This window comes from Hipposideros armiger, unplaced genomic scaffold (genome assembly GCF_001890085.2).
Source record: "Hipposideros armiger isolate ML-2016 unplaced genomic scaffold, ASM189008v1 scaffold_904, whole genome shotgun sequence".
Classification (NCBI taxonomy): domain Eukaryota; kingdom Metazoa; phylum Chordata; class Mammalia; order Chiroptera; family Hipposideridae; genus Hipposideros; species Hipposideros armiger.
In genome coordinates this window covers 92,070-119,596 of record NW_017732254.1, presented here as the reverse complement: position 1 = coordinate 119,596, position 27,527 = coordinate 92,070, and the positions used below count along the sequence as shown (strand labels likewise).

General features: G+C 36.7%; 2 protein-coding genes across 3 annotated transcripts in view; one reads left to right on the top strand and one right to left on the bottom strand.

The window, feature by feature from the left end:
- Positions 1-817: 817 nt before the first annotated feature.
- GOLT1B (golgi transport 1B) lies at positions 818-13,795 on the bottom strand. 2 transcript variants are annotated; one of them, XM_019630378.1, is made up of 6 exons: positions 13,645-13,795; positions 8,397-8,488; positions 6,815-6,993; positions 5,857-5,938; positions 4,372-4,404; positions 818-3,994 (listed from the first exon to the last, which is right to left on the bottom strand). In XM_019630378.1, the coding sequence occupies exons 1-5, from the start codon at positions 13,667-13,669 to the stop codon at positions 4,396-4,398; spliced, it is 387 nt and encodes a 128-aa protein (XP_019485923.1). In that variant the 5' UTR covers positions 13,670-13,795; the 3' UTR covers positions 818-3,994; positions 4,372-4,395. The 2 variants fall into 2 exon arrangements, with proteins under 2 accessions (XP_019485923.1, XP_019485922.1); XM_019630377.1 differs by lacking the exon at positions 4,372-4,404 and having other exon boundaries at positions 3,475-3,994.
- A 150-nt stretch (positions 13,796-13,945) lies between these two features.
- RECQL (RecQ like helicase) overlaps positions 13,946-27,527 on the top strand; it is a 33,250-nt gene continuing 19,668 nt past the window's right edge. The window contains exons 1-4 of the mRNA XM_019630370.1: positions 13,946-14,024; positions 16,316-16,363; positions 24,759-24,956; positions 25,891-26,070. Coding sequence (XP_019485915.1) covers positions 13,961-14,024; positions 16,316-16,363; positions 24,759-24,956; positions 25,891-26,070 — 490 coding nt within the window. The 5' untranslated portion in view covers positions 13,946-13,960. The remainder of the gene's footprint in view (positions 14,025-16,315; positions 16,364-24,758; positions 24,957-25,890; positions 26,071-27,527) is intronic.

Sequence of the window (27,527 nt, the reverse complement as noted above, 5' to 3'; positions counted from 1 at the left end):
ATTCTAGTCGAGTGCATTCTCAGAAGGTCAGTGATTCCTGTGTTCACATAGAAAACAGCTCGTATCTTGGGTAAGGTTACATGGACAATATGGCTATTATGATACTAAAATATCCCAATTACTTCTTTGATGACAGAAAAGAGAGGGTTTTGAAATAGTGTGAATAAAGTCATTGGGGTCAGTCTCCTACTTTGGCTTTATTCTCTGTCAGGGCCAGTCTGCCCCCTAGGTCAGTTGTCTCTCAAACAAGTGAAAGAAGTAATTTCCCCAAAGGGCTATCAGTTTTAGGATGGGCTTTAGGGGCGCTGAGAAGGCCTCCTATCCAAAATAAAACTCCCCATTCATTGGACAATGTCTTTACTGTCTTCCTTTTACCTAAGGCTTTGAGCCTCAAGAATCTCTTTTCCATAACCAAATAAAGACAAAACAAATGGAAAGTTCTGTGGGAGGACAAAGATCAGCTGTTTTGGTCTAGTGGGTCAAGAAAGGTATGACAGAGGTGACCGTTTAATTAGGTCTTGAGGTAGTAAAGAAAAGATCATAGAAAAGTGTCAGTTGAAGGATTTGGGCCATACTACTTCTGTGTTCAACCTCCTACATGGATACAGGTAGCAGAAAGGGAGAAGTTGGAACCTTTTAGCCCTGGGGACAAAGTTAGAAAGGTATGCTAGATATTTAATAACATATTCAAGACTTCCAGTTTACTAGACAATAGTCAAAACTTGCAGTTTAATGGGATTCAACAAATACTTATTGGGTACTTTAAGTGGTCAGCTTGGCAAGTTTTTTTGGCCTTACCAAAATTTATGATCAAAACTGATGTGTTAAGTGGTTTTATTTAAGTCACAAATACTTAAGTGTTACATATTACTTCCATCTTGAGACAAAAAAAAAAAATTAAGCATTGCTCCTCTAATTTCTGAATTCACTGCCTACTTTTTTGGTTTACCTAAAGTCCATTTCTACTTACGATTACATTTATACAATTTGGAAATAAAAGATGTGATGACCAAAAACAGAAAATTACATATAAAGCAAATTTTACAAAAAACAAGACGGGTTACTGTATGACAATGCTAGTTTTTAGAATTTCACAATAAAGATACATTTGACCATTGTTATGGACTTATGTGTATCCTTCCAAAATTATGTCTATGTCTTAAGACCCAAGATGGTCCTTAGAAGAGGATATGAAGATGGGGCCCTCCATGATGGGATTAGTGTCCTTGTAAGAAGAGGAAGAGACACCAGAGTTTACTTGCTTTCCCTCTCTACCATGGGAGGACCCAGGGAAAGGTAGCAATCCACAAAAAGGGTCCTCACCAGGAACTAAATCTGCCAGCACCTTGATTTCAGACTTTCCAGCATCCAGAACTATAAGAAATGTCTTGTTATTTAAGCCACGCAGATTATGGAATTTCATTATAGCAGTCCGAGCTCACTAAGACAACCACCAATTAATAGAAAAGTACCCTTTTATTGAGAGGTAAGACAAGTGTATTTACAATATTCAATTGTTAGATCACATAATCTGACTATGAAGCTTTTTAGAGCAGCAGTATTCCAGGAATTACAGTTTTTAAGGGGAAAAGAAAAACATTCCAAATAGGTTTCTGTTACAGAAAATACATTTGAACAATGCCAGAAACACTTAAGGCTAAGTAGAATTAGACCTTTTCCTCCACCTTTATAGCAATGATCATGGTACATTTTTTTTTTTTGTCACAAAGACAGAGGGCTAATAATTTTAAAAAGGAAGAAACAATATGTTTTAGAAAAATAATATGTTTTAGAAAGAAACAATAGTCCTTTCAATTGGAGGATTAGTATGTTTAAAAATAGTCTCATCAATGGTTCCAAATAAGAAATATAGTGCTGCCATGTAGTCCCAAACTCACATTAGAGGTTAACCAGGGACTCGTTTAAAACTGAAAACTGCTCCAGCCTCTCAATCTTACTCAGGAAGACTAGCAAATCCTTTACACACTTCTGTCTGATAATGCTTACTTAAATAAGATTATTGAAAAAGAGATCTCTGTTACAGTGCAAATAACATTTTGATAGAAATTAATGTCTACAAAGGAGTTAAATAATACAGATGTTCCTTACAATGACAGATACCATTCTTATTCTAAAAAGGTAGAATTATCTAGCCATTGTAAATAATATGGGTCAGTCAAAAATATATATAACAGAGTCCTACAGGGAAACTTGTATAAGTCAATCCCCAAAATATGTATATATTTGACACTCTCCAAGTGAGGATGTTACTTTTTGAAGAACATTAAACACAACACTAGGTCTCTTATTATTCCATGAACTATTGAGGTAGGAATCTCATTTTGTGAATGTCATCTATTTTTCACAGATTTTGTCATAAGTTAAAGGCCAGTACCAAAAGAGACAGTAATCCACAAAACTGAACCATTAGACTATATACCACGACTTTCCTTCTTTAAATGAGCAAGTTTGGGAGTTCTCTGTGCATCAAGAGATTTAACTAAAAATAATAGGCTGCAATATATTTTGTAGACATGTCTGTAAATATAAATCACAAATTTCAGTTATGATTTTATGCATAGAAAAGCTTTGCAACTCTTAAAAAAAGTAAGTAGTGAAATCATTAGTGGTAAAACGAATAGTACTATGGCTGTTGACTTGTGTTCCTATATCTACCACAAAAGCTGCCACCCTGGAAAACTAATGAACAACCAACCATTTCTCACTGCCTCTCGAGCAGCAACGGCATAAAAGGACAACACAACATTTTCCTTAGTGTCATGTTTTTAAGAAACTATAACCAGTTTAATGACAGAGAAATAACCTCAGCATGTGAACTCAGATATTTTCTCTATGAACTCAAGATGAAGAGTGATCATATAAAGCATACATCATGCATATGGATTTTTATGTTACAAAAAAGCTGGAAGGGAAAACTCAGCTTACATGGATAGCCTTTAAAGACAGTTATAAGTTTATTAACCATTTAACATGTTACCTCTTAAAGTAAACATTACCAATAGTTAGTTATTTTAGTTTGTGAAAACACAATAATAAACCACGGCTAAAATTAAAAAAAAAAAGAAAAAAGAAAAAACAACTACATCATGATGTGGAAAATCCATTTGGTTTGCATCATTTAGCATCTGAAATAAAAGACTGCAATGAAACAAGCTATGTAACAGACTACTTCAGGGTCAAGAACGCTTTTTGTTAAACGTCTGCATGTAATGAGTGATACAGACACAGTCTTAGGTCAGACTCCCAAGAAGAGTATTTCCAGAGCGTGTTGACCAAAGAAGTACTTAGCTATAATTTAGGAACTAAAAGCTAGTAAAGAATGACCTTTGCATATTCTAACAGAGAATATCTATCTAGTTCAGATTTTCACCTGGCTTTAAAATATTAAGTTCAGAGGAGTCACAAAAGTTTTATTTTAGACATGTTTATAAAAAAAAATTCATACATTAAACCTGGGTTTTCCTTGGTTTTAATACATTAAATGACATAATCCAATCTAACTCATGCATCACTTTCGGGGACACAGTGCAACAGGAAATACTTTTGCCATTGCAGTGGACATTCCTAAAAAGCAAATGCCTGTGGGTGCTCCTGCTCCTTCAAAATAAAAAGAAAAGAAACAGGCACCATAGTTCTCTAAGAATGGCTGTGTTTCGCACATTGTGGAAAAATAAAAATCGCCTTCAAGAATTTCATTATGCCTTGTAACAGATTTCAACTCCTTCAGTTTGCTTGCTGACCTCTTCGATCTCTTGACTGGAAGCCTGTTTTCATTGCTTCTTTGTTAACTGCTGTTGGTACTTTGTAGGTATACATTAAACTTCTGTAAAGAACATTACAAGCTATTTCATGTAATTTAATTTTGTGCTGAATATTCTTCCAAGGATTTTATAAATAATACAATATTTTAAATGAGTCTTCAATTCACTCGTTGTTATACCATATTGTTGCTTTCTCCAACTTTATCTACAAACTGCAAGAAGGAAAAGAGATCATTAAAAGGAAGCCTACAGCATTATAAAACATTACATAAACATTTTATATGTTGATTAAAAAACCCAGCTTTATAAGAATATTCATGGGAATTTAAGGTATGACTGACAATGATTAATTCAGTACTACTCACCACCATCTTCTGACACGTAAATATGTATAAATTTTTTTTTTTTAAAGTTGTTTTCACATGACATGTTATACATATGACTTTAAGGGTGCAACATGAGAAATGCAACACAATGAATAAAAAAATTGGATAAAATGAAGTTAACACTCATAGCTTAACAAAAAAATAAAAAGCTGGAATGTCAGCCATTCATGCATTAATGAACCCAATAAGATATTTCAACTGACCATTACTGTGGATCTCTTCTGGGCCTATGTAGTCTTCGAACAAACAGATTTAACTCCATTAAGTTCAATAATTAACAACAGCTACTGACTAAAAAATACTTTACATGTGTTTCTGGAATATAGACTGAAAGTGGCAATGACATTAAAAACAGATGTAATGATGCAAACATAAATTTATAATTTTTGAATATAAGTTTTAACACATATTTATGTAAGTGGTTATTTACTTTGGTTACTCCACCCTAAATATAAAGCAATTGGGCTTTCTTCAGCATTCCAGATGGGTGATGCAAACAAATACTGAAACAAAGTAATTAGCGGAGATATTAAAAGTTATGTAACCAAAGTGGTTATAATTCTATCAAAATCTAGCAATCATCTAACCCTTTCATTTGACTAGTCACACTTTTACTTAGGCAGTTATAATAAAGTAATAATAATAGGAAACATAATTTATAGTATTGGGTGTCCATTTATGCAAATATTGAAGAATCCTTAAATTAAGGACAAGAATAATGATTACAATTCTATAACTAGAAGTCTCAGTAAATTCAAAAGCTATTCTAAGTATAAACAACATTGACTACTGTATGAGTTTGGAGATTAATGCAAATGAAATCAGGATATACCCCTAAAAGCCTAGATTCCAACATTTTATATTATCGCAAATAGGTGACTAGCACACTGAAATGGAAAGTTGCTCTGAAAGTACTCATGGATTCATCAGAATTTTAAGGTAAATTTAGGTGGAGAGAAAGTACAACATTCTCTCCCTAAAGGTAAATTCAAATATCTAGGTTGTCTTAGGCTGTATGGTTCTGACTCTGCAATTGACGTGAGGATGGAAATGAAATTAGGCTTATAGTGGTAACTTTAGCTCTTTGAGAATTCAATAAATGCTATGGGCCATCTCTCTGGAAACATCTATAAAATCTGTAAACAATTTGAGGAAGCTGATGGCCCACCCACCCTGGAGAAACAGATTTGACAAGACTGTTCAAAATCATAGATAGAGCTGGGAACAGAACTTTATCATCTGACTCCAAGTACAACAGTGCTTTATTTAATTGTCTTAATACACCCCATTTGGTGAAACAGTCTAAGAAAGAAAATATTCATAAGAAATAATTATGTCATTTTTATAGCATTGCTTCTAAAACTAGAGATCATGTAAAAGTTAATTGAGAAGTGCCTTGAACTCTCAAAGAGAAAGGAAGCATAGCATATTAATCTGAGTTACATTAAAAAATAGGGAACAATATTAAAAATGAATACAGTGAAATAAAACTTCAGGTTTTATAGGTTTAACAATGATTATTTTCTCTGGTATTCATGGTAACCATGATCGATGGGATATAACCATTTATATCATAACAAAAAACATCAATGAATCATGTATCAATCACTTCAATCTCTAGAAGTAAAGAGCATCAAAGAGTATTTTGATGGCTTAAAAATTATATTTCTAAGTACAGGATTACTTACTGATCTAATGCCAGGTAAATTCAAGAGGGATCCAAGGATTGGCACTCTTCTAATGAAGCCAATGACCACAGGAAAGAAGCCCCTAGAAGAGAGAAAAAAAGTTCTTAGAACTTACACATTCTCTATTACCAAAATCAATTGCTAACCAAGTAAAAAGAAAGAGTCCTGTTAAAATTCTGAATGTTTTAGAGACTTTGAACTTCAGTTAACCTTTCTCACTTCTCCCAGGACTTGATTCCTTCCTTAATTAAGTTCCTATAATATTTTGCATATACATATATAATGGCATTACTGCTATCTGGTATCTTTATCTATTTCCCATATTAGAAATGAGAGATTCTCTAATGCAAATTTGGCACTTAATTCATTTTTATGTCTCCTGTGGGTAATATGGTACCTGGTGATAGAAGACAAAGGATATACATTTGTTGACCAATAATTAAACTAAACTTACTTAAAGGCATCTTCTCACATTGCATACTATTGTTTATTTACTTGGTAACTGGCATGTGTAAAATACTATCTGATCAAAATCTCCCATAGTGTATTTGGTACAAAATTTTCCAATATGTATATGCACTAAAGGAATTGTTATCAAAACGCGGTAACTATGTAGTATCAGTTTCTACATATTAAAATGCTGGATCTCTCTATGTATCTATCATTGTTTAGTTGATGAAAATAGCAAACATAAAGACAGTGTCTTAAAAGGCCAATAAAATTTTATTTAATTGAAAATACTTTAAGATAATTTATACCATTATATAGGCCATCATCCACATCTGATAAACATTTTTATAGTTGATTAAATTATCTAAAATTGTAATAAAAGATGCAGTATAGACAAACATCCATTTAAGAAAATTATAGTCGTCTTACTCATATTGATGCAAATATCCGGGTTTTTATAATTATATGACATACTGATTTACTGAAAAACATTAAATGATTGCCTTACCTGAACAAGAGAAAGAATCCATAAATTTCAAAGATCATGCCTATCAAAGGCCAACCAATAAGGACTACAAATACGCCGCCCAGGAAAAATCCCGTAGCTTTCATTTTATGTTTTTGGAAAAAGAATCTGAATGTTCTTTCTAAACCAATTACAAAAGCCAAGCCAGCCACAAATAAAACCTAGAAGAGAAAGAAAATGCAACATAGAAAACGTAGTTAAACACACTGCATTTGAAAAGTAAGGTTAAAGCTAAATATATAAAAAAAAGGAGCACATATGGCTTTCAATATGGGCAACTGACCATAGAAAATGCACACAGAGAGGCAGAACCAAGGAGTGGGCTAAGCATGTGAAAGTTGGAATTGTATTCCAGTCTTCTGAATCCTTATCTATCTTGATTAAATGGAGAAAAAGAGAAACAAGAGAAGAAGTTTCCAATGGGTACTGCACCTGCAGTAGTTTCCCCAGGTTTAGCAAGATGGAGATGGCTAAGCTGAGCAGGTGAGTGACAAGGCAAAAGAGGGAAGAAGCTGCCCATCAATGTCACCTGGAGGTACTCCTGGTTCTGCAAAGTTCCCCATGGGCTACAGGAGCTCCTAGGGACGGGAGAAATACTGACAGAGCCAAGGTGAGAGGAGAGACCATGCAAAGCCAGGAAGAGGATTCTAGTTTTAGTAATTCCAGAACATCTGGTGGCAGCAGAAATAAAAATATAGCCATGAGCCCTCAAATATATGTATATTTTGTATGTTTTCAGAAAGTGGACAAGTAATGGTCATCTATTGAAAGCTTTCTTTTCCCCACATTTTACTTCCAAATACTTGCCTAACTTCATTAACTTCCTTTAGTGAAATTATTTCACATAAACATTTATTAAGCCTAATGGTTAAGTTTCATATTCTGAGATATCAATGCTGTTCATATTGTTTATTACAACATCAATTTTGAACAATTTTATTATCCTCTAGATCCACCAATTTCTAATTAAAAGCCCAATGGTAACACACACTTTGAAGGATATTTAATCATTATTCAGTGACTTTATTGTCCTCTTTAGAAGAGTTATTATTTATTTCTAGAACTCTTGGACAACCTCCACACATGGACATCAGAGTACCCAAAAACAACACACATGCCTTTCTTAGCAAGTCAACTATTGATATAAAAATACATTTTTAAAAGGTTTAAATGGTTTTTAAAAATCTATTAACTTTATGCTATTGAACCAAATGTGAAATCTCAGATGCTTAAAGTCAAAACATATTAATAAATTCGTCATGACATGGGGACTGTCAAGTCATCTCCTTTGAACTCCTATGTAGAGGCGGCCTTGATTTAATCTATTGCAAAACACATATCAAACACTTAACAGAGAAGTTGTGGAATTAGAAAACCTCATGAAGTGTTTACCTTTTATTTAAACAAAAAGCTGACAGGTTTCATTACTGATGGAAACAGAAGATGTAATAGGAATCCTTACATAAGTAAGAGTAAATTATCTCCCCCAAATTTAATAGCAGGCAAGAATCTGTTTGTAGTTAAAATTTTCTTATGAAGTTAAAATATGTATTGAAAAACTCACATTTCCAATAGCCAGTAGTGCTTTGTCAAAAAAGAGAATCATTCCAAAGAACAGGAAAAATACTCCAAATCCTGTTAATCCCATTCCAATCTCTGTAATATAAATTACACGGTTAAGGGTCAAGAAAAATTAAAGCTACATTAAAATCCCTGTAAACTAAATGAGACTTTTTTTTCAGTTTTTCTTTTGGCTGATATAAAGAAATAGATCCCCAACATTGGAGGTTAACTTTGTAATGACACTCACTTAGATCTGTAACAAATTAAATTAACATCAGCAAATTATCTTGAAATTTAAAATATAAATGGAATTTCTAATCCTCATATGAGAACATTTCTTACAAACACACCCAGAATAACAAAAGATAAATCAGGATTCTAAACCTTTGGTCATATATTTTTTTCTCTCCCAAGAACAACACTTCTGGCATCAAACATAAATACATGGGATTACTTTTAATATTTATCTCCTTTCATATTCTATGAGTATTATTTTTATGTACAATACCTGCAGTTCCTTCTTTCCCTCTTAAATCTAATCCCTTCTTTCACCCATTAGAAATGCTATAGTATTCAGCACAATATACTTCATTTATGCACTGCTTCTCACAATGGCAACAGGAAATATTTTGAGAATCAGGTCTGTTTCCTCAAAAGTTACGTTTCAAAAGGTTAGGCATCAACTTTTAACTTCTTGATGGATATTATGGATTTATCTTCTACAAGTTTATCCAAACTATAAATCCATTCACATATTTAGTCTGAATCCTGAAATCACCTCTCCAAAGTTGCAAAGAACACTGTTATTACCTAATATTAATATTCTGGGTTCTTACTCTTTCATTCAAAGCCAAAGAACTGTTAACTCCTAGATGCCAGCCACTGTTCTAGGTACTGAGTACGTACACAGTGGTGGACAAAGTGTAAGCTTTAAAGTCTATGTTCACCCTGCATATAAAACTAATAATTATATTGCCTTTACATTCTCTAGGACTTATCTTTTAGTCAGCAGCGTCTTAACTTTCTAAGGCTACAGTTGTACTTTTCTATTAATGCTTTTACAAAACACAATCCACTGTCACCTCCCTGATCGTTTTATTTTTATTTTTAGGAAATAGCCACCAATCCTTATTTTTACATAAAAGCACTACCTGCATAAAATAATGAATCAGAGCAGAAATCACCATATTTTTGGAAACACAATTTTAAATACACTATTAGTGATTTCTGGTCTTGGCTTGGCTCCAGAAAGCTAAAATCCAGGTCACAGCTACTTAAAAAATCTAAGTCATATAAAATGTGTTGAGTTGAAAATTTACATTATATACCTTTTTCTACATTCTCCACCTTGTTGACTTACAGTAACTGCGGCTTTCCATTCCAGCTACCTTTTTCTCCCAAAGGTGGTCTAAAATAATTCAGGTACCTGTCTATAAATACACTGATATGTGTATTCCACAGACATAAATTCCTATGAAAATTTGAGGCTGTGCTTTCAAGCTCACATGCCTTAAAAGAAATTACCAAAATAACTGTTTAGATGTCAGACATAATTTCCTGGAGGAAAATATGCACATAAAAACAGGTAAAATTCCATGACATAACTATTTAGTAGTTAGGATTTAATCATTGGCTGCTGAGTTATTTGAATATGACTAACTTCTATCTTTTCACAAATTATCATAATGATTACATAAAAATTTTGAGATGTTTGTTCACAAAGGAAATTATACAGCAATACATCTACTATGTATTGAAAACTTACCATGAATTAGCCATTATGAGGTACTTTACATATCTTATATAACTTAATCTTCCCAATACTATTGCACGGTAGGTATCATTACATTATTTTAGAGATGCAGGAAATTGAGGTTTAGAGAATTGACTTAATTTGCCTAAAGTCACACTTCTGCTTAAGCATTTGAACTCAGGTCTATTTGACTCCAAAGTCTGTGTGCTTAACCATTATGCCATACTGCTTCCCACAGGATTTTTTTCAGGTTTAATATTTGGTTAAATGAGACTCAAGGTAACTGGAGTACATTGAACTTCTGGGGGGGGAAGCATCTTTGGGTGACTCAGGCTTAATATGATTAGTTTGTTATCTAACAGCTAAGTAGATGTTTGTAGAGCTATCAGAAATTGACTGCTGTGAAAAAGGACAATGTCTGAATATGATTTTACATTTAATGAATGTTTATACAAGTATGTTGGAATTCCTTTAACAAAATTGTGAGGTAAAAAGTAGCACCAGCCCCATGTTTCACATGGGCCACCAGACTCACAGATTAGTAACTTACCCTTGACCACAGAATCAGTGAATGTGTGTGCGGTGGCCGGGGGAAGGTGGTGGTGGTGGGGAGTCAGGCTAGAATTCAAATCCAGTCTCCAAGACTCCACAGTCTGAACAATAATAACATGGGAACCCAAACATCCCTACTATTGTATCCAGTGTAGTCCAGCAGATCTTTGTAACATCTGTCAAAACCAAGTATGCCCTGATCTCAGAAGTCTCAAACTGGCCTCATTGTACTTTTTTCTCATCTCCAGAATTCCCTTGCTCCCTACACCTAAGCATTCATGAAACTGCAGATTATTAAAGCCCTACGTAGAGCTGCCCTCTCTCTCACTACCAGAATCAGACCCAGTGAAATAAATTTATCTTCCTCCTATGCACTATCAAACCAAATTTCCTCTTGCCCGTGTGTGTGTGTGTGTGTGTGTGTGTGTGTGTGTGTTTAAAGAACAAGCTGATAAAAGCCAGCTAATAAAATGAATTTGTCTAAAATAAAAAGCTTATTGTAGAAATTTTATAAGGAAATAAATGCTAATCCAATGGCCATCACTGTTAGCATTTTAAATCAGCATTGTCTTTCTTACTATACCCTTTAAAAAGTGTCAGAATAAGGAACTCAACTAAATATCCATTTAATTGAACTCAACTGAATATCATGGGAGAGTTTCAGGCTAGGTGACATAATGAAGTAAAAATTTAGAGGCAGCAAGGGAACTGCCCCACTCAATAAATCTTGTGGGTTTTTGGGGCAGGGGGGCGAGTGCTATTATAGAATCCCTTAAAATAGTCTTGAATTATTTACTCTACTCTGATCAGTGCTTGGTCACCCTCTCCCGGAATCAGAATCCCAGAAAAATCTTGGCAAATCACTTGAACGATGGCCAATTCCTGCAGTTAAATACACAGACAAAGATAATTTGAAATCCAAAGGACTTTTGGTTCACTAATCATTTCGTGTTTCACTCCACTGTCCTACTTAAAACATTTGGCAGAAGAGCAGCAAAGAGCACAATTTCATCTTCATCAATTTAGTGAAGTGAAGAAAATGCTTCCCATTCTGTCCATATTCCAACCCAACTCCCTTGTTCTGGTTTTTGGAATGATGTAAATCAGGCACTTGTCCCTATAATGTCTTCAACAGAAGAGAATGTCTATGCACAGGGTACATAATTCATATTCTTGTCTAGATAATAATCATAGCCTCAGATAGATAGGGGGGTAATAATACTTTACAGTTAGGAAAACTATGTAGAGTTTAAGTACTTCCTCTAGCAAATAAATTCTAGCAATTTATGTATACAATTCTGCTAATTTCCTTGGGCAATCTAGTTTTAGTTTTGAGTTTCAATCAGAGGAACAAAGCACTGTGCTTCATAAGGAAAATAGGCTCTGAATGTCCTACATAATTTCTCAAAAAAATGTATAATTCTATAGGATAAATTATCTACTGCTGAAACTTTTTGTTATGGAGGAATTTCATCATTCTAAGATTGATCTCAAATAAAGTTTATGTCAACTGTTTAATATGCTTCTAGGGTACAATAAAAAGAACAAAGGTTTTTAAGCCAGTAGAGCTGTGATCAAGTCTTGTTTCTGTCACTATTCTTATGACCATACCTGGAATTTCTTTTGAGGCTCCTTTAATTTATAAAAGAAATACACTATTCTCTGCCTTACAAGGCTCTTATAAGAATTAAGTGTAATGATTTCTATGAAAGCCCATGAACTGAAAGGTGCCTTTATACAATTGCTGGTTTTTATTACAATAGTTAAAAAAAAAAAAAAGGCTATACTGAGGGTCTCTCTGATCAGAACAGGTTGCAGCCAAAAGAATGAATTGGGCACCCTCCCTACACCAGGGCACGTAGCCCCAAGGTGCAGACCCAGTCCCACCTCAGGAAGTCTTCGAAGAGAGCCTGAGGGAAGTGGCAGTTGTGTGTAGGACCTCAGCGACTCTGTGAAGTTCAAGTCTGCCATGACTTGAATATAAACCTTAATGCTCCACTTTAAAATAGGGCATTATAAATGACGTTCTATTTTCATTTCAATGGATTGTTTAATTCTTAACATCTTGAAAATCCAAGTAAGTTAACCAGAATAAGAAACGAAAGGTGTGGCTTACAAAGCAAACTGAGACAAAAAAATCTATCAAGACCATTTTAAAAAGATAGGTACCATAGGGTTGGGCAGATACGTAAATAAAAAGTATGTGATAAAAAGCGGTAGGAAAGAGGAAATGTTATGCCAACTTTAGAGGTAAGACAGGCCTAGAGAACTCGACGCTAAAATGATAAAGCAAGCCACAAAGCACAATGTACAATATTAACAAAAGAAATCCTTTAATGGACACAAAGTGACTTTTTACTATTGTGGAAGCATTAGCTGGTAGCAAAGTGAAGTCATTTCAAGGGAATTTTGGAAGGTTGCTACCATTGGTGGCAAAAAGCGAATATTAAAAATATTTAAGTGTGAGCATATTTTCAAAAAGAGCCTATAATAGATGACATTTAAAAGGCCGCCTCCCCAAACAACCAGCCAGTAACTTGTATTGGACCCCAAGTCTGTCTTATGAGGCAACATCCTCAAGAGTGGGCAGCGGACACCGCACATCAAACTTTGTCTCTGGGCTGTCCGCAGAAACAAAGCGCCCATCTCACTGGGGGTGAGAGAGCGGCGCGACCCAGGCGCGAGGCAGACCCTCGGCGAAAGCTCCCCTTCTCCAGCTCGGGCGTCCCTGCAGACCCCACTGACCCTCCTTCTCAGCCAAGCCCAGCCCCCGCCCCCTCAAGGCAGCCCTCCAGGTCCCCGCAGCCCTAACTCAGTTTTGCAGGCCGCCGCCCCCAACGCGGAGCTTCATTCATTGACTTGGGCGGAGGGGAGGGCGGGAGAGACCCAGCCCCAGCAAGGGGCGTGCGGGGCTCCAGGCGGGGACCCCGGGGCAGGTGCTTACTCTGGGTGTCCGTTAAGGAGATCATGACTGCGGTGGTCAGGGCAGCGACGACAGCACCTCGAAGAGCCCAGGGTGTGAAGCAAAGTAGGGAATAATCAAACCGGGAAACAGCCCAGGCAAGAGCCGCCACGTCTTCCGGAAACACGCAGCCACCCCCACCCCATCTTCAAGGTCGCTTCCCATTGGCTAAACCTGCTCCCGACATTCTCCAATAATCTGTAGTCTTGTTCAGTGACGCGAGGGTGGCCACACCCCTTAACCAATTGGAGAAGGGTGTTGCTTGCAATTGGTTGAACGGACCGACCCGGAAGGGTGGATGCTCCTGGAGAGAAAGGAAAGGCTGGTGGCGGGAAGGTTTTATCCGAGAGCGGCTGAAAGCCGTGAGTAGTGGTTCTGAGTTCGGGGCTCTTTGGGGTCGGAGACTGGGGAAACCAGGGAGGCCGGGGTGGGGGTTCTTTAACCCCTTGGGGTAACAGGGGTAACTCCTGTCACCGCTTTGAAAGGGCTCATCTTTCCTTTTTCTGCCTGACGGCGAGGCCGATGTATCGCGGATCACTTCCTTCCACCAGTACATTGGCAGCGGGGAAACGGGGCGCTAATTGTCGCCCAGCTCTAGTGGAACTCGGGCCTTTAGGGGCTTGTTCATTTGCCGACCGGTTTCTTTTTATCGCCAGCTTTTTCCGTGCAGGATGCTTGATTACTAAAGTCTGTTTATTGGCAGCCACCGTTTTTTGGAAACCACTGGGGACGCATACGCGTAAGGGAGGGTATTTTTAAATTGCTGTTGCCTCTACACGCAGGGTGTGGGGAGAGCGGGGGATTGTGTCTGATTTAACCTGTGTCATTTCCTCCCCCAACGATGACTGGGTGTGACACTGTAAAATATTTCCAGTGGGTGCTGTCAAAAATTCAGAAACAGCAGAAGAAAAAAACCATGCATCACGGAAGTAGTAATTTGTGAAAGTTTCTTGTTCACACATTAAAAAGACTGTTCGCGAACCGGGAGCGTTAAGGCCAAAACGAATTGTATGTTGTTAAAGCAGCTTGTATAGTGCGAAGGCAGTGGCTGGTTATCTGAACAGTGATTGGTTATAATATTAACAGTTTCATAAATATAGTGAATTGGTTAGTGGTTATCTCATTGCAACCTTGGGAGATGGTTTAAGTTTCGCTTATGATTTCCAGAGGCATAAATGAGAAACTAGCCAGGTTAAGATGGTTTTACAAAATAAGCTACATTACGCTTTGCTTGCATCACTGAGTTGGTTTTGTCTGCTCAGGGAGTTTTCAAAGCTAGCCTCCGTTTGGTTTTGATTTTAACAGTGCCTAGCTGTACTTCAGACTGACGGGTCAGCTATAGCTCAATTTCTGGACTTATACTGAGATTGAGCTATCTTAATATTAAGTCGCATCATTTGGGAAAGGAGTTTATGAGCGGTTTTTTAACAGTATAATCAAAGGAGTCATTTAAAATAGTGGTGAAAAGTGGTTGTAGATTATATTCTTTCACAAAGGCAGAGATAACCTCTGCTTTCAATCTCAGCAAACCTGAGCCTGCACTATCTGCAACGCACTTTGCTAGGCTACATGAATGCAGAGGTGAAGAGAGAACACCTACCCTGCGGGAGAACCATACAGTTTAGAGGAGAATTATGTTTCCACGAAGTGGTGAAGAGATGTTTTATGAAGATAAAGAATTAGAAGTCCTTGATTTACTTCTCCACTTAAATATCTTTTAGTGGAATGGCTATTCCAAGCTTCTTAGCAAGGCAAAGAAGACCCTGCCTATTTTTTCCAGCCTAGTGGCGGCTTCAGAATTCTACATTAGGAAGGGCATAAGGTTAGTAGTCTGGGTAAGGGTAGGGTGAAACTGAAGCTTCCTTTGGGGGATGTTCTCAGTTAGTTTTAGAAAATGTTGGCTGTCCATACCACAGTTGGAGGTGTTCATGGCAATCTAAAGTTCCTACCCTCAAGCCTTATCTCCTCCTTGCTCCTATGTACTCAGGTTTTTGTCATTCATAGGTATTAAGAGTCCCTTCATACAAACCATATTTTTTTCCCCACTTCTGACCTTTTCAGTTTCATGCCTTCTGAACTTTACCACCCCTCCCCTATAGAGTACCAATTCTTTTTTTAAGATTGAGCCTAAATTGTAGCACTTTAAAGCAGGTATTCAATAAAACATTAAATGATAAATTTGAATATTTACATTGATGGATTTTGCTTAATCTGGGACATTTGAATCTATACAACTTATTTATAAAATAAGTTCTATCCCAATTTTACAAGTAGGGGAAGGGGCTGAGAGGAACAGGGTGTGTAATTTTGTAAAAAAATCACACAGTAATCTCATGCTATAACTGTTTTTAACCTCCAATCTTTGCTCTTTTTTTGTTATATCACTTTGTATCTGGTAGAAGTTTGTTAAGTGTTATTGACATTGTACTCATTATATGTTTATGTGACTTGGACACATCTCTGAAATCTAGAGACGTTTCCATAAAAATTAGTATGGTAATAACCATATAGTCCTTATTTAAAGGATCACTGCAATATATAATTTACTTTATAACATTTTTCATGCTTAGTCGTGACATATTATCATTGATTGAGCATAATCAGTAGTACTGTTTTAAAAAGATTATTGCTATGATTTTTCTTTCATTTTTAGAAAGAAATTTGGATCTCCAATTCAATTTTAGAATGGCATCTATTTCAGGTTAGTGCAAAGATTATATTTTCTTATTCATTCTGTTCTATTTCTAATTGCCCATTCTTTGAAAAAAATATATTTGCATTTCTCTGTACATTCCCCTTTTCTGTGAAACTTGAACTGCTCTAAATAAAAGTCTTAATACAAATAAAAATAAATTAAAAAATACTTGTTTAAAAATTCTGTTTATAGAAATGCTGTTTTTTCAGATTTTATTAAAATTATGGTAAATATACATTACAAAATTTATCATTTTAATGATTTTTAAGTGTACAATTCAGTGGCATTAACTGCCTTCACGTTGTGCATCCATCGCTAATATCCATCTGCAGAACTTTTTCATCTTCCCAAACTGAAACTCTGTACCCATTAAAATATAAACTCCCAGTTACCCACTTCCCTGCAACCCCTGGTAACACTATTCAGCTTTCTGTGAATTTGACTATTCTAGGTACTTCATTTAAGTGAAATCACACAATATTTGTTCTTTTGTGTTTAGATTATTTCACTTACCATAATGTCTTTGAGGTTTATCTATGTTGTAACATGTATCTTTTTAAGGCTGAATAATATTCCATCGTATGTCTATACCACCTTTTGTTTATCTATTTGTCAGTGGACATTTGAGTTTTTGCAACTTTTGGCTATTGGAAATAACTGCTCTGAACATCGGTGTACAAATATCTGTTTGAGTCACTGCTTTCAATTCTTTGGGGTATATACCTAGAAATGTAATTCTGGATTACATTCTGGGTTACAGGGTATTTCTATGTTTAATTTTTTGAGTAACCGTCATACTGTTTTCCATCGTGGCTGCACCATTTTGTATTCCCACCAGCAATGCATATGGATTCCAAGGATATGTTTTTTGATAGAATTTAGAAACTTAAAAATTATAAAGTAGAAAATATAATTCGCTTCTAATCTTACTGCTCAGATTAATACTGTAACATTTTTAAACAAAAATTTTAACATTTTGTACATATTGTTTTATAATGTGATTTTAAAAAACAATGTAAATATAGAATATAAACATTGTTAAATAAATTCTATGTTGTAAGTATTCTAATACCTGCGCTGTATTTTGTTTTGAAGTGACATTAAGTAAATAATGTCGTTTAATCTTTCAGTGTTGAACTTTTATGCTGTTTCCATTTTTAAAACATAAAAAATGCTGCCTTGAACATCTTTGAATCAAAAGCTTTGTGTGCTTCTTTGATTATTTCCTTAAGATATGTTCCTATAAGTGGAGTTATTTGAAGTGTTTTTAAGGTATAAAAGAAAAACATCCATTCTACTTTTCCCAGGAGGGATACTCTTGGTATTTTTAATGTATTTCCATCCATTCTTTGTTTCTATAAACTTGTTTCTACAATATAAACAGATTGTACTGTGCTTCTTAGTAAGATCTTCCTATCTATTCAGTTAAGAGGAAGGTGGCAGGGGTGAAGAACCTGCAGTATTGGTTATTTTTCAGCCTTTTATAAGATTTAATGAATGTGGCCTTTGCTACATACTAGCTTTAAAAGTAGGGTGGCAGGATTAGGTTATTTTCAAACTTTAAGTAAGTGTTATTCTTAAATATGGTACCCTCTTGCCTTCCTCCCCCATAACTTCACAATTTATTTAAATATAAACATGAAAAAATCACGTAGGTTTTGGTTTTGTCTCATGACTCATTTTCACAGTTTGAGGGCTAATAAAAATGGTAACAATTTCAGTTATATTAAATGCTAACTCAAGCAGTCTTTACTTAGAATTAAGGTTTAAGAGAAGATACTGAACCTCAATTTAGTTCAGTATGGTCCTTTCTGGATTGTATATGTTATTCTACTTAACAAGACGTCATGTTTTATCAGTGGGATGTGACTTAAAAATACAATATAATGGATACATTTTATTTAAGAAGAGATGCTTACTTTGACTAATTGCTTTCATAATATTGCACCCTTTCAAATAAATCTACCTCTTCTATTCTACCCACTTATTGAACATATTTGAAATGCTTCTTTGAAATTGCCTTCAGACAGTTTGTTGTTTTGGGTCTGATGGCTTCCATGGTGACAAATCACTTTCCTTTCAGTGTTAACTTCAGTTTGGGATGTTGCTAGAAAATGTGCTGTTTCTGAAGAATGGTACCTCCCATGCATCAGTCATAAGCTTAGGAACACGAGTGCCATCTCCACTCAATTCATTGTGCTCTTGAGATATATTGGATTGTCGGAAAAGTCATGACACATTTTTGCAACGAAAAACAGAAAAATACTTCATGACTTTTCCTACAGCCCAATGGATGCTGTAATAAGCCCTGTCCACTTGTAGTTCCTCTTCATTATGGATTGCTGAAATCATTCACTTGACTTTTCAATCTCCTCTCCTGTAGTAAAAGTCTTACATGGCACATGCCAGCATTAGAGATTGTATAATTTTAAACAAAAACATTGAAATACTCTGATTTATTACAATTAGCTGTACTTTCTTATATTCTTAGTCTGATTTTCGTGTGTGGTACAATGATACTGACTTTGTAGCATGGGTTGACTTGAACATCTGTATCAGGTAGGGTTTGATCAGAGAAGCAGAGGCACTGTGAGTGACCTAAGGGATTTACTATAAGGATTAACCCTTACGTGATTATGGAAAGTGGTTAAACTCTGTGTATGTTGCCTGTGTGTCTGGTACTGGGCCTGAAGTGGGCAGAATCAGCAGTCAGGAAGAGAAGGTGGATATGGGGTGGGGAATACAAAAACAAACTGCTACCCATTTAGACCAGGGCTCGGCAAACTTTTGAGACGGAAGAGCCGCCAGGGGTCAGCAAACTGTGCTCGCGAGCCACATGCGGCTCTTTGGGTATGTACATGTGGCTCTGAAAATGAAAATAAAACTGTCATAGTTTCACTTATAAAATTTTTAAAGAATATTACTCACATAATGGTGATTATGTAAAAATACATTTATGGCTCTTGAATAATTTTTAAATTGTTGTGAGGGACAGGATTTGCTCCTCCGTCTCAAAAGTTTGCAGGCCCCTGGTTTAGATGAACTTCTGTTTCTTACCCTGTGTTAGTCTCATTGCCTCAAAGCCACTAATTTGGGTGATGCAGGAGGCATGTCAAAGAGCTGCTGAACTTCCACATGGAGTTGCATACAGCTGGCTGGAGGAGGAGAACCAACAGGGTCTGGAGTTGCTGCAGGGCCTGCTGTTTCCCCAAGGATACCTAGCAGCAGCTGTTGTGGGCCCAGCTGCTGCCTAGGCCAATGAGGTCACCACCCCTGACCTTACACTGACCTTAACTACAGAAAATAGGGCCACTGCTTCACTTCCGTCTTCCAAATCTCTGGCAGAGTTCTCTTTGCCTTACCTAGAACTATGCAGGGAAGGAATTCTGGGAAATGGAATTCCAGCTTAGCTAAGTTATCACAGTACAAAGCCACTGGTCTCTACCCCTTGCCTGTATGGCACCTATAGCCCATAGACTTCTCTTTTAATTTAATCATATTTAACTTCCAAATAAAGGAAATAGCAAAATCTTCCTTCTGGCTAACATGATACAACTATCTCTTGTACAACCAAATACACACTGATCCTTTCCCCGAAAGAGGGCAGAAATTCTCCTTATTCATCTTTCAAGGATGCTTCGTCCTCTTTTCGCTAAATCACATCCTCCTTGATAATCCTCTAACCTAAATCCTGAGATATGAAATTAGCTACTATTAACACATTTTATTTTAGATGTTAGAGGAATAGGAGAAGGGACCAAAAAAAAAAAAAAAACCAGCAAGGACAAAAAACTCAACCTTGGTTAATATACAAATGCCAAAATAAAGAAGACATGCTTATAGGTATTACAGTTCTAGTTTCTCACATGAACATGTGGTCATATCTGTACATTTAAAACTCTTCTTCAGCCGTCCATTCCGTATCCCCTTGCTCTCAGCAAGCACCTTACCTGATCACGGGTCCTTGCCTGGGCGGGACTTGCCTTAGCAGTGTGTTGTATTTGGTTTTTGTAGTTTTCCATTAACTTTAATCACAGGACATTGGAATACTAAAAGACACCCTAGAGGATCCCCTACATTCCAGACATTCTCCTCAGTACCTCCTTTAATAGTCAGGATCACTCACCCGGCCCCACAGTAATCCATTTCTTTGCCTGTTGATTTACTGGCATGAGGCACCCAAAGTGGCCAAGAGTAAGTCAACTTCCAGTTAAATGGAGCCATTGTTTATTCCTCTAGTAGAAGCATTTATTCTTTGCTAACTACCATGTTTCCCCCAAAATAAGACTGGGTCTTATATTAATTTTTGCTCCAACAATCTGCATTTATTCATTTATTCATGTACAAAAATCTACATTTATTAAAACAGTCGTGTCTGGCCGACATTCTTAACTGGGGCTTATGTTTAGGGCTTATAGCACAAGCACCCTGAAAAATCATGCTAGGGCTTATTTTCCAGTTAGGTCTTATTTTCAGGGAACACGGTAAGACCTCTAGACCAGCAGAGTCCAAAGTTTCAGGGATGGGAAGCAAACATTTCACTAGTGGATCACTAGGGGTAATAGTAAGAGGAGCCACTCCCATTTCTGCCCCTGATCCTTAGACCCATGAATGCTGCCTATGGAAGATACAGCACTATTCACTGTTTTGGTGGGCAGAGGCAGTTAGTTATACTGGCTTCCACGTGACTTTCCTATCATAATAGTCCTTACTTAGGGGCCAGGGGACCAATGTGTGGATTCAGCGAGTTGCTAAATATATTTGTTCTCATTATGCATTATGGAGCTGGGGAAATAACCACAGAGTGGGTTAGAGGATCTCCTGGGCCCACTGTGAGATGGACCTGAACCAAAACTGCATTGAACACCTGACTTGTATAAGTCTAGTCCATATTCTGACTGGTGGATCACCCTGGCATTTTAGTTCTCCAGGAATTAATTATCAGTTCAGAGTTAATGCCTGGTCATTTCTAAGAAGTTATTTTCCTTTCCCTAATACACAATTACCCTGATAAGTTTACATGGAGGAGACTAGTGGAAAGATTTATTGTTAATACATACGCTTTTTGATGTCTAAGTAGAATTCTTCCTCAACCTTCACTTAATTCAAGGGCCTATAAATTGGCTTATTTCTGGGAATTGGTTGAAGGACTGTAACTACATTGTGATGACTCAAAATATAACACAGAATCAGGGCTTTGATTCTGTACAAATCAAGTCTTCTATTTCCATTCAGGGACATCGTGATCAACTAGCCAATGCCAAAGATCTCTGGGTCTGACTATTCTGAGTCCTGCATTTGCTCTGTGGCCTGTTATGGCAACCACATTGATTTCTTCTTTGGTCATGAATTGCCACCATTTAGCCCCCATATCTTAGAATCCATTACGTATTTTCATTGATACAGGTAGTCTAGTTCAAAGGCAGTAGCTCCTACTGTTATTCCTGGCTTACGGACAGCAGCTACTCCAGATCTCAGTGATGCTGGGGCTCCCCTCATGAATGCATTTCTCAGTCTTGGTGAAGGGAGTGTCCTCTGCATCTCCTGGGGGACAGCAAGAGAGTGGATGATCAATCACCTGATGGTCCACTCTAGCACCCCCATCTCCCCAGGCCCCTGGATCCCCTCCTTTAGAGTATACTCAGGAAGTTCTAGCCCTTCAGCTTCATTGGCATGTACACTTGTGTCATTCCATGCAGCGTTCTGATATTCATCTTTGGGGCCCGATTTCTGGCAATCAACTAAATAGATTGTTAGAGTCAGTCCTGGTACTGTTTTAGCACACTAAATTCAGACGTTTTTATTGAGTCCATACCAATAAATTCAGCTTCATTCACTAAATTCCATTCACTCTGCTGTAGTACCCTTAGGATCTATTTCCACATACCGTATTTTGCCATGCATAATGCACTGCCTTATATAAACGCACCCATGTTTTTAGCTCAAACTTTCAGGGGAAAACTTTTGTTTTAATTTTTTAATTCAAATTTTTATTTGTTTACATTTAGGTACTTGGTTTTTTGTATTATAAAGGAATCTTAACATTTATTTTTTAACATATTATGGTGCAAGAAATTTTATGTACCGGTAACAAATTTACAATATTGACGCATCATAGAAGGCCAAGAACTCTTCACCATTGCAAGTTGGTCATAAGTTCAACAAAACCGATTATTGTATTCCACGGTATTATTTTGCATATGGATATCGTTATTGATTTCTAGAGTCACACTTTTAACTCATAAGCATAAATAAAAAAATTAAAAACATAAAGATAAGGAATTAGTACTACCCATGTATAACGCACATCCTTATTTTTCCCTCACAAATCTGGGCAAAAAAGTGCTCATTATACACAGTAAACTGGTACATCAGGATCAGTCATTACCGGGATTTCAGGCAGGAGGAGGCTGTTTCAGAAAGGGGCGGAAGGGCAGAAGACACTTGGCAGAATTTAGTGGCTCAAGGTCCCTGCTTCATTGGAATCTGCCCAGGTGTTCCCATCCCAATTTCAGAGTCACTCCTTCCTAATGAATGTAATATCTTGAATAGGAGTCCCTGCAATGTTGGGAATTCAATTTGCATTGTATTTCAGCCACCTGCAGGATTTAGACTTAGGGTTTGTATTCAGTAATCTTGGCCTTGTAGCTACAGGAGGTAAAATTTCGTTTAGGACAATCATAGAAACTTTGAGGTTCTTTTATACAAATCCTGTGTTGCTCTCCCCAAGTTCTCCAGCATACTTTGAAGCACCCAATCAGCCTCATTATTTTCACCAAAATGTTAGGTGACAGGAAATACTTGGTCACCCAGAGACTGACCTTCTCTAGATACTTAATTACTAGTGTCTATAGATTATAATTTAATTAACTGTCTACTGCATGGAATAACACTGTCCCTTTTATCACTGCAGACAAGGATCATTAATGTCTTTAAAACGTATCAGATCAGAGACCCAATTCCAGGTGACCCAGAAGCAATTCAGAGAACCCACCCTTAAGTTTTCGGTTCATCTGGAACAGCACTGGGTGTTGGTTAGGGTTCAATTAGATAAAAGGGATTTATTATAGGGACTAGTCCCTATATAATCACTGGAGCTAGTTAAGCAGTCTATTGCTGGTCCTGAAGTCAGTAATGCCAGCATTAGGGATGGAAAGATAGATGTGAAGTGTGGGCGGGTAAGGATGAGCTGAAACCCACAAAGACAAAGGGGAACCCATCTGTTTCTCACTGGGACTCATGCTGGTGTGTCACTGCCTACAAGGCCCTGATTTCCAGGATGCTGGTACCCTGCAGAAGAGCTGGTATACTTGCCACAAAAAGTTATACATGAATTTGGCCAAGGATTCAGAGAAGCTGTAGGCCAAGCAGTTGTCCCAAGGAGATTGAGCAGGAGCTGGAGGGACTGGCTTCTGCCCCATGCCAGCAAGGTGAGCCAGCAGATCCCTGACAACATGAGTGAGCTGCAAGCATCTGACCTTACGCCAACCATCTGAATGTAAATCTTCCTGCTGTTTCATTTCCACCTTCCAAATCTCTTGCAGAATTCACTTGTCGCCAACCCTAACCCAGACTCTTGCAAGGGAAGGGAATTCTGGCAGTTGGCATAATACAAAGTCACTATAGCATCCTATTTTAAATCGTAATCATAAGATTTTATCTCATGAAAAGACATTAGAAGTGGACACTGAAGAATGCAGGCAGATGTTTTGGAAAACACCAAGGACGTCTTTAAGATTTTCTAGCTCCCATCGGTGTGGTGTCAGTAGGACTCTCACATTGACCTTGTCTGATGAGAATCATACATTCAGTCATCTTTATAAAGTAGCTATGATGGAGTTGTAATGTCAATTCCTATAGTGCACTTGATTTCTCATTTTCATCATGCTTATAATCACTGAACCCTTATCATGCCACCATGTGAGCCCAAATGTAAATGTTTCTGTGAAATAACAAAGAGGTTAGGGGATTACTTTCAAATAGCTTCCTTTTGCTACAAAATCTGGTCACTTAAATGATTTAGGAGATTGTTGTACCACTGCCTTACAACATAATTACAATGATTATCATTTATTTAAATGCTTAACTGTGTACCATGTACTGCATCCAGAACCTTCAGTGTGTTATCTCATTTAATTCTTCACAACAGTTCTATGAAAACTAGGTATTATCCCCATTTTACAGATGGGGAAATTGAGGCTCAGTTACGTACCATGCCTGAGGTCACTCAGTAAGTAAGAGGAAGACCTGAGATTTAAGTCAGGTTTGTGTGACTCCAAAACAAATGTTCTTAACCACCCTGATAAACTCGTGTAAGTTTGTAATTTATATCGTGATGGATATCTGAAAATCAACAGGGAAACCTAAAATTAATCATTGTATCTTTTTTCTCCCCTCATAGCTCTAACTGAGGAATTGGATTCTGTAACCAATGAGCTACATGCAGTAGACATTCAAATTCAAGAACTTCTGGAAAGGCAACAAGAGCTCACTCAGAAAAAAAACATCCTAACAAAGAGAATAAAGCAGTGTTTAGAGAATTCTGATGCCGAGGAAGGCAATGAGTGTGATTCTTCACCTGCCTCTTGGAATAAAGAAGGTTTACTCTTTTTATTTTTCTTCTTTGCTAGTTTTCTTCTTGTTTTTTTAAATTGGAGTCAAATCATTGTGCCTGGATCAGGCTTTCCAGTAGGCGTAGAGGTGAAACTGGCCATTCCTTAAGTGGCATGGGAAACTTGTAGGCAGACCATTCTTGCCCATGTTCTGTAGCCCTTTTGAATTAAGCTTTTATTGTTCAGGCTTTTCTTTTTTGTATTATGGTTCTAGCTATATTAATCAATGCTTGGAAAATTAAGATATTTATTTTAACTAAATTTTAGCTAGGCAAAGTTAAACAATTAAGAATATAGTATTTATATATTCTTAGATTTATATATTATTTATATATTATTTATATATTCTATATATATATAGAACTTGTCAGAGTCTAGTTCATTTCCTTCCTCTAGTGAGCAAACCTTTTGTGATTTCAAGATCTTGCCAAGTATTATGTGTATCATTAATTATAATGGAATACTATAACTCTAGAAGGAATTGCAGTGTTTTTGTGGTTCTTGTTTTTGTTTTCAATGATTCATTTCTACAAAAAATTTACACCAAAAATTCCAGCTAATTGTTAACTTTGTTCATGATATTTGAGTTTTTTATGATACTTTGAGTTTTTATTGGTCGACATTCAGACTTTTTTTCAAATATCTGATCAAGCACCTTCTTTGTAGGTTAATTCTCAACTGGCAAATGCTTTCATTTTTTCTGATGTACTATTTCTAATGATATATTATTAAATTTGTTTTTGCTTAGCTTCATGAGTTAAATTAACCTCAGAATTATTATGAGTTAAATTGTCCATTGTATTAAAAGCCTTCTATATATTCATCTGATTCTTGTCTATTATCAAAGCAGCCATTCACATTTGTGTCTCATTTATAATCCTAAATAGTTCTAATATAGTTATCTTAATTTTCTACTTCTAGATTTTCCATGGTCTGCTAAAGTTAAAGATGTTCTGCAAAATGTCTTCAAACTGGAGATGTTCAGACTACTTCAGCTTGAAACTATTAACGTAACGATGTCCGGAAAGGACATCTTTCTTGTTATGCCTACAGGAGGCGGGAAGAGCTTATGCTACCAGTTACCAGCGTTGTGTTCAGATGGTATGTATTCATAAAGATACATTTTAAGTTCAGGAAATGTCATTTCTCTTAATGTATTTTAAGTCTTCCGAAAAATAATTTCTAACCATACTTATGTAAAAATCAACTGGATTTCAAAAGCTTATCTTTGCATTTAAATGCATAAGACATTTAAAGGGTTCACTTAAAAAGGGATGTTAAAGACCGAGAGTAGTTAATTTTATCTGGTTCCTGATACATAGTTAAAAACATGTTGTAGGAGAAAAAGTACTGGAAAAAGAATCAGTAGACCTGGATTCTAGTCCCAGATCTTTATCGAGCATCTGCATGTAGGCACTGCAGAAACAGTAGTGAGCAGACCAGGCATGGTGGGAGTTTTCAGAGCTCCCAGTGTAAAGCAGCCCTTTCTCAAACTTAAAGTGCCTAAGAATCGCCTGGTGATCTGATTAACATGCAGATTCTGATTTATGTGAGACTCAAGTTCTTGCATTTCTAACAGGCTGTCAGAGCTGATGCTGCCCTTGGGGGAGAGAGCAGGGGTCAGCAAACACGAAAGAGTAAGTCAGTAAACATTATAGGCTTGCGGTCAGTGTGGTCGCTGTGGCAACTACTGAACTCCGCCATTGTACAGTGAAGCAGCTATAGACAATATGTAAACAAATGGATGTTGCTGTGTTCCATGAAAACTATTTATAAAACCAAATAGCCAGCCCTTAGTTTGTTGACCTCTGGTCCCGAGAATACAGAATTACAAGCAATTGCAATAGAGTTTTGTGATAAAGGTTTTAATAGAGAATTAAGTCAGCACAAAGATCTCTTCTAGGGGCTGTCAGGGAAGGCTGTCCTGAAGAAGTGGCATTTGAGCTAAAAGCTAAAGGATAATTCGGCAAAAAAAAGACAGTGAAGGAAGGAAGAGTGTTCATGTGTTCATGCAGGGAGCAGTATTTGTGAGAGCCCCAAAGTCAGAGAGAACATGCATGGTATGGTGTATTCAGTCACCAGAAGAATTTCAGTGTGCCAGGCAGTGAGGGGCAGACATGCAGAAAGAGTCTTGAAAGATATTTTAAAAACTTATCTTTAGATTAATGGGAAGCCATCGAAGAGTTTTATACAGGTAAGAGACTTGTCAGATTTGTGGTTTAGAAGGATAATTTCAGCAGATGGAGGAATTCCAGAAGTACTTAGAAGATAGATTCCGTAGGACTTGGCATTCATTGGCCAGGGGCATAGGAAAAGGGCTAGTCCAGAATGATGCTTTGATTTTTGGCTGAGACAAATGGTGAAGTTGTTTACTGAAATAAGGCACATTGGAGAAAGAACTTCTTTGGGAATAGTGAGAGAGGGAAGAAGATGAATTAATGTGGGACATGTTGAATTTATAATGCCTACAAGACATCCAGGTGGAGTTATCCTGTGAGTAGGAAGATGTTTGGGTGTGAAGCTTGGTTCTGAGAGATATGAGTTAGCTGAGTTGGAGG